At 45.9% G+C, this 7,713-nt stretch overlaps 1 protein-coding gene and 1 pseudogene across 1 annotated transcript; both read right to left on the minus strand.

Moving 5' to 3' along the window:
• Positions 1–788: 788 nt before the first annotated feature.
• LOC125946565 (uncharacterized) lies at positions 789–2,461 on the minus strand. The gene is made up of 2 exons (XM_049670059.1): positions 1,848–2,461; positions 789–1,103 (listed from the first exon to the last, which is right to left on the minus strand). The coding sequence occupies exons 1-2, from the start codon at positions 2,285–2,287 to the stop codon at positions 995–997; spliced, it is 549 nt and encodes a 182-aa protein (XP_049526016.1). The 5' UTR covers positions 2,288–2,461; the 3' UTR covers positions 789–994.
• Positions 2,462–2,638: 177 nt separating this feature from the next.
• Positions 2,639–4,773, minus strand: LOC125947203 (uncharacterized; annotated as a pseudogene).
• Positions 4,774–7,713: the final 2,940 nt, after the last annotated feature.

Raw genomic sequence — 7,713 nt, forward strand, 5'->3', positions numbered from 1 at the left:
AGACATCGCTTTTGGCATCTAACCGCGATATTCAAATTTTAAAGAAATGTTTTTCAGATTTAAAACATAACAGCAGAGAATAAACACCACCTTGAGTGTTTAAGTCCCATCATTGTGCTCAGGTCTCAGGAGGACGTAGTGGATTTGGCACGTAAAACCTTACTGTAATTTATTTTTTCCAACACATTTTATATATGAAATGCTGCTCCCTACAAGACTGATCTGTCATGTCATCAGAAATGTACATGTTGACGGAACAACACTATTTTAACAGATGTTATCAAGGCATTCAATATGACAGGTTGTGCAAGCCATGCAGGAGTAATAAGTAAGGAGCTCGTCTGAAAAATTGGAGGGCGCTCGTACAAGGGTCCTATTTGTGCGCCATTATGGTGAGTTTTCGTTATTAACCTTTACAACATCACACTTGTGTAATGTAGTGATGAAGCGTGCTATACTCAGGAAGGACTAACTGGCATGCAGTGAAGCAAACAAGCTGCCATTCAGTGCTGGAAAGAGAATCGGTGCTTCATGAATGTCAATAGACTTCTTGGTTCAGCACTCGTGCTCGGCAAGAAATGAATGGCACGCGATGTTTTCATGGAGTGAGCATGCAGAAGAGTGTCCCAGACATGCGGAGTTTTCAAATATATTTTAGATAGAAGCATGTTAGACTTTGAATTATCAATATATTGAGATATTTCCCGATACCCTTCAATTTGGATATATCCGGGTTCGACTGTACTTTAGGGAAAACAGATAATCAAAAGGGCAGGGGGTGTGTTTTGTTTGCAGGTGTCATATCCCTCAGCTGGCGCGATTTTTCTCATGTAGGAACAATTTTAAGTTAGCGCCAAAGACGAAGCATCTATTTTTCTAAGAGCATAGCTGAACGCCTTTCGGAGAGACAGGCTTTGTATGTACATTCAGCACGTTTGAGCTGCCATGAACCAGTACGAGATGTAAATACACCCTGACTGTGACAATAAACCTTTTACTCACCACTGCACAGTGTTCTGTCCTTGATCATGTACTCTTGCCAAGGGATCTTGCCATCAGTGACGAAGTACTTGGCAAGGAGGTCTCGCACTCTGTAGGCAGCTCTAGGAAAAAATTTCACACAACTGTAAATATGCAGGAGTAAAATCAAGAAAGTGCCCTGCGCACAGGAATGAGTTTGCATGCTTTCTGTTAAGTTTTTTTACCTTGCTTTTCTCACCTAATAGTGAGAGAAGAATCACTCGTTCAGAAGAGAATCACTCGTTCGTTCGTTGGCAGAACGAACAAAAATCCCCTATTTGGTTTTCAATATTCAATAGTTTGCCTTTGTGAAAATAATGCTATTGATATCAAGCCTTGCAGCAAAGTACTAAGTGTGCTCTTGGAATACGTACATTGTACCACCACTAGTCTGTACACCTCTACGTGAAGCGCGTCTTCTTAGTAGCCATTGCAAGGAACTTGCAGCCAGGACAATAGAGACAGCGAAAATTGCTATTGAGTTGCAACACGTTTGCAGTGATTATAAGACACACTGTGTTGTGCTGTGATGTGGCATTGTTGATTGGAATGAGACTGCCACTTCGTATGTCTGCTGATGCACTCATAAAAACTTACAGTTTACAGTTCTTACAGGCAGATTCTATTTAATACAATTATCGTATCAACATTTCAACAGACCCCCACTTACACATGTGTCACAAGAGCCATTGTTATTGGCCTTTGTATTGCTATTCATTAACAAGGGATGAATGTAACTTACATAACTTTTGACAAATGCTAACAAGTATTATATACGTTTAAGGATACTTTAATGCAATAAATGTACCACATTAAAACTTCATTACCTGGTTGAATGACAGCCTGTGCTACGCAGTGGTGGCAGTGCAGTGTTGCTGCTATCCTCGGCCCTCCAGCTGCCTTCAGTGATGTTTCCTTGCCAGTCTAGGTGGTCAGCTGTTCCAGGAGGGCAGTATGCAGACTGGGAAGTGGGGGACTCCTTGAGCAGGAAGTTGTGCAGAACGACACAAGCAGAGGTAATTCTTCTCACGTTGTCATCCTTAGCTTTGAACGGGCGGCGCAGGATGCGCCACTTTTGTGCCATTATGCCGAAGGCATTCTCTATGACCCGACGGGCTCTGCTCAGACGGTTGTTAAATATCTTTTTGCTGTGGGGCTCAGCAAAGTGGCTCGTCAATGCAGAATCGCCTTGGTCACCATGTAACTGCTCCTCCTCCGTGCTAGCAGCCAAAAATGGGTGAAGACCTGTACGACAAGTTTTGCACATTTTAGCCGCAAAGACTTTTCCTGTAACAGCTGTGACAATGCTCAAGTGACAAGATAATGTGCAAGAGCAGTATGTACATCGTGCCTTGCTTCTGTAACATTGTCTTGCTAGTGTATCAAGAAAACGCTTTCTCAGGAAAGAAACGAAGAAGCACACTTCCAAACAAAAGTTTACATATATGTCAACACAGCAATTCAGGCGCCTATAACGAAAAAATTACGATTATGCTAGCAACCGCCAAGTACGTTGTAAATTTCTAGACCGATATGTGCCCGACTAGTGTAATCCATGTCCACGGGGTAATGCCGTTCTAGCACGACAATTATGTTGACGAAATTACATCTTCAAGAACTATGTGATCATCTGATTCTGATAACTCAATGCCCTATTAGACGAATTACCTTCAATAAGCACTAACCCAATAACAATGTGTTCTGAGCAGTTCGTTTTTCTGTGAATTCGGTCATTAAACAGCTTTAAATAAGTAACATTAAAAGAATGCAGCCCAGTAGGCAAAGAAATGTAAAGGTTACACTTGCTTTTCCGGGGATATGGCCGCATCATGTAGGTCTTTAAGGGAAACGCTTCATCTCCCACCAAGTAGAAGGGTATATTGCCAACGTTGCCAAGCGGTGCATCGGGGGGAAATCCTTGCTTGTTTGAAAGAATGGCCTCTTGTAGCCTACTTCGGCTGAACACTCCACCATATGAATCACTCCTGTAGTGTCCTATTCCTACGTACAGAAATCTGAAGATAACAAGAACATTTCACTGTAAACACTCCACCTACCTGTTAGGTTGACTACAAAGTAGTGGCTTACTAAAAATCTATATTAACAAGCATCAAGGATGCAACTTCACAGCCTACATTACAGTAAGCTGTCCTTTTATATCAAAACGCTTTACGCATTTGCAGTAATTCGACATACGAATACCCCCCCCCTTTCTACCTTTTACTGAAATAATTAAAATTTCTGGGGTTTTACGTGCTAAAAACCACAATATGATTACAAGGTATGCCATAATGGAGGAATCCGGATTAATGTTGACCTTGCTGGGGCTTTTTAACATACATCTAAATATAAGTAAATGCCTTTTACTGAAGAACAGTTATCAGTACACTGTTAAATAGTACCTCAGACTGAACATAATTGTACTGCATGCTGCTGACCATGACTAAAGTTAGCACCAGTAATGCATCGATTATGATCATGTACCTGTAGCAGGCGTCGCTGATAGCAAGCAGTGATTTACTGAAACAGTTTTTGTAGTTGTAGTCCTCACTTCCTGATTTTGGGGGGCATTCGATGGCAACATGTTTTCCATTGATTGCGCCCACACAGTGGGGCATGTTCCACCGTTCCTCGAAGTCGCTTGCAATCTGAAAGATGAGCATACATGAGATGAGAATTAATGCATATCGCTGTCTTGTGAGCAATAGGCACATTGATGTGAATGACCATTGCAGAGATGACATGCAAGTTATATACGTGCAATCAGAATAAAAATAGATGTACCAAAAACGTGTGTATTACATGGTGTTTACTGTAGCCACTCATCTGCACTTGATGGACAGGCAACAGATAAAGGTCCAAGGACGTCCCACAGCACCTGGCACACCGACGACACAATGCCACATGCTGTCGAGCGTCCATTTAGAAAACTGAAACAAGATGAGCGGAGAGTTTCCCCTGCAGCCAAGAACCTGTACAAAATAAATACATAAACAAATTCAGAGAGTGTGCACATTTCCGTAGGGGTGCAAGATTAACTAAATGGGAAAATATGCACACTTAAAGGAAGTCAATGACAACTTTACAAGGATGTTGCATTGCGATTGTCTGGCATATTACGTGGCTCGACATAGGTAGCATGTTGCTCAAAACCAATGAAAGCAAAGGAGCATATACGAGTATGTAATGTATGATAAATAGGCCCAGTTTCTCAACGCTACAAACAATAGGAACATAGCGACATAACATTCGTCCTCTGATGCTATAAAGCAACAATAGAGGTTCCTATGCTAAAGAAACACTGTTTCTGAGAAGCGTACTTTTAACATTACCTGCTCAACTTAAACGACAGGTATGACATTACTTGTCACCCTTAAAAGCCGTTCACTGCGCTGGACAAATTTTCGTTAATTAAAGCATTTCCAAGAAGACACGGCGGTAGAGTCACTGATACCACAGGAAAAATCTGAAATGAACGCTTTTTATGTTTCATTTCACAGAGAACACGAGACGTCCTCGACAGTGACATGCACGTATGTTTTGGACATCTTACCTGACAGTTTGCGCGAGCCGGCGCTCGGGGCTGATTGCTTTCCGGAAATTAGTGTCTTTCTTCCGAATGTGGGGTCCGACAAGCTGCACGAGCGTGTCGAAAGTACGTGGAGGCATCCTTAGGTACCTACGAATACAAAATACATTACGTACAGCCAACACCACATCGAGGTATCCGATTTCCTGTAATTTATTGTTGTCACGAATAACAATACATCTCAACTTACTCTCGGTAGCACTCCACGTCACGATCTCGCAGAAGGGGTAGTAGTTTGGTGGCGTGAACCAAGCTTTTCACGCTCTTGCAAAGCAGGACGAACCCACCACCGCCGCTGGCGTCGTCTCTTCTGCGAATGCTTCTCCGCGTCATGCATCGCCAGAAAAGTGCTTGCCAACAAGCCTAGCAGTACTGCCTCTTCTTGCTCAGTGTTCATTGTCGTTGCTTGCAGCGATGAGGCGAAAAAATGTCACAGTTTCGCCCTAAGGGCGAAGCAATGAATGCGATAGCAACACAGCAATGTCATACGAAGTAAGGTGAGCGGCTTTGGTAGCAATATGAATTGTAGGAAACATGAGCTGATTAAGTAAGCAGGTGTGCTGCGGCGTAAGTAGACCGACATGAAGAGAGACTCGATGACCACGAGAAGGCGCGTGTGAAACGGTGGTGTTGATGAGAAGCGCTTCCCGTGGGCAGCGCGCGTGCGAAGGGACACACCTGTAGCGCTGCACTGCCGATCCGGGCAGCATTACATGTGTAGCGTGCGTTGGAAAATGTGGCCCGACTATTACTAACTGAATGAACAAGCGTGGTGTGAGCAACCACAAACAAACATGAATAGATCACACTGAATGACTGCAGACGACTGACAAAACGCTGGCAGCAAGCCCGTACGCTGCAGCGGGCGAAGGTACGTGCGGTCTATCGCTTCAACAGAAACTGAGCGGCGAATGCACAGTGCATAAAGGACATAGCCGTGTGGAGATAAGAGACGGTGCGGCGAGCGGCGAGCGCGGTTGTTGGCAGAGTATAAGTGCCCCCCCCCCCCCCCCCCGCTCCCTCCGGCGCTGGCTTCCCGCTTCCTTGCTTGCGCGTGGGAGAGATAAGAGACGGCGCGGTCGAGCGACGAGCGCGTTTGTTGGCAGAGTAGAAATGCCCCCCCCCTCCCCCCGCTCCCTCCGGCGCTGGCTTCCCGCTTCGTTGCTTGCGCGAGGGAGATTGAGTGCGTTCGCTCTCCGTGATAGCGCGCGTCCCCGCACGCTTCCCGGAAGCTCGGGCATACGGCGCGCGGTGAAGATTTTATCTATACGGAACCTCACGGCTACGGCGACGCCGACGGCAGAAATCCGGTTGAAGTGTCCATATAATTGCTATCGCAATAAAATAAAACCAGGCGAACTCAACGCGAGCGGAGATAACTGCGCAGTTTCGACGCTGTGGACACATCCGATATATCCCGCGCTTGTTTGGAGGTTATCGCTTTACACCGCAGATGGCGCTGTATCGCGTTCCGGCGGCGCGGTGGGCAAGCAGTGTGAACGGCGCGAATTTCGGCGGCACGAGAATTCCGTTCGCTGCAGAAGCCGGATTTCCCACTGTGAACGTGCCCTGAAGGGGCCGCTCTCGTTGGTCTCCGCCGTTCTCGGAATCCGCCTTTCATCTCTCGCTCTTCGTTCGCTGTGCCCGTTCGCTCGGTTACGCGGCCGACTCCGACGACGCTCGCCGTAGGAACGGGAGCCTAAGAGCTTCACTCTAAAAAAAAGAAGCATTGCTGTTTAACTTTGGCAAGGAGTTCTTCAGGTTCGGTCAGTTGCTGCGGCATACTGCAAATTTAACCTGTCCCAAGTTACCGAGGATACAAGAAACACATACACAGGACGAGTGCTGTAGATTCACAGCGCTGGTCCTGTATATGTTTCTTCCTTCCCAGCTTATTTGTGCTGGTTATCTTGAGCTGACGATGCCTTTTGACGACGTATGACTAATGATATTTTGTAATTGTCATTACCGTCGTCGCCATCTCGCTGCTGTCGTGCCACACACAATACATTTGAGGCAGAACCCATCTGAGCGATGACTGGCGGCGGTTATGCAGCAGCATTAAACCTATATAGCGACGCAGCGTATTGCCACTGTCAAACGAGTTATGCGTGAGGCTTGCACTGCAGCGAGAATCCTTATGCGCGCTTCTCTCGAAACACTCTGCACCCCATCGCGTGGACTTCGAAATGAAATGCGCCCCGGTGCCTGCGAACGCTGACAATTGTACCCTCGCTTGCCGCACACTTAGTCGCGCACACTCAGTCACACACGTTGGCGAGAGGTTATTCATAGCGCAGCTCGCTGAAGCGTTGGCGTGCGTGCTGCCGTGGCGAGGTCCCCGTGTGAGGCTTGTGTGAAAATACATTACCACGAGATTGAATATTTTTGACGCGGGTTTGACATCGCCTTCCACCGGGAGAAATTTGAATGAATTTTCTTCATTGAAGAGACGCACATACGCAGCGGCACATAATGGGGGACACAAGTTGGCGTTAGAGAGAGAGAGAGAAAAAAAACTATATTTTGGTAGGGCACAGAGAGTTAGCGTCAGGAACATTCATTAAAGATCAACACATACCCAGTTAAATACAGCTGGTGATGGAAGCTAGCGCAAAAGGCGTTCAACAAAGCCTGGAACATACTCAGTACCCTGTGACATAACTTGGCGTGAAACAGGTTTATTGAAAAGCGGCACGTACGTCTCGTCACATAGCCAGTTACAAAAAACGCAGTGGCCTTAAATCACATCAAAGAGGTTTATTTAAGTATTGCACATACCTACCGTGCGCTTGTCCTGTCTTCTAGTCTTCGTCTGTGTCCCTTCATGCTACAAACCAAGAAGCGGCATCTATCTAGTATCACGTATACGTATTGATACAAGTTGAAGTGAACGGTGTTCAAGTGGCACATAAGCAGTGGCACGTTGCCAGTGACACAAGTTGGCGTGAAACGGGTTTATGAGTGGCACACATGCCATGTTACATACCCATAGCCTGAATTTGTCCGACAATCTGTTTTAAAAGTGGAGCTGTTTAAACCCGCCGTTAGTTCGTTGTCCACATAAAATGTGGCACAATCCTGGCAGTCGTTTCAGAAGGTGT

Source organism: Dermacentor silvarum, chromosome 7 (assembly GCF_013339745.2).
Source record: "Dermacentor silvarum isolate Dsil-2018 chromosome 7, BIME_Dsil_1.4, whole genome shotgun sequence".
In the NCBI taxonomy this organism is placed as follows: Eukaryota; Metazoa; Arthropoda; class Arachnida; order Ixodida; family Ixodidae; genus Dermacentor; species Dermacentor silvarum.

What these genes read in the sequence shown, in the direction of transcription:
- LOC125946565 (XM_049670059.1), bottom strand. Translation starts at nt 2,287, where the DNA reads ATGTGCAAAACTTGTCGTACAGGTCTTCACCCATTTTTGGCTGCTAGC. An exon ending in ACAGGCTGTCATTCAACCAG is followed by an intron (nt 1,104 to 1,847) that starts GTAATGAAGTTT and finishes ATTTTTTCCTAG; the next exon opens with AGCTGCCTACAGAGTGCGAG.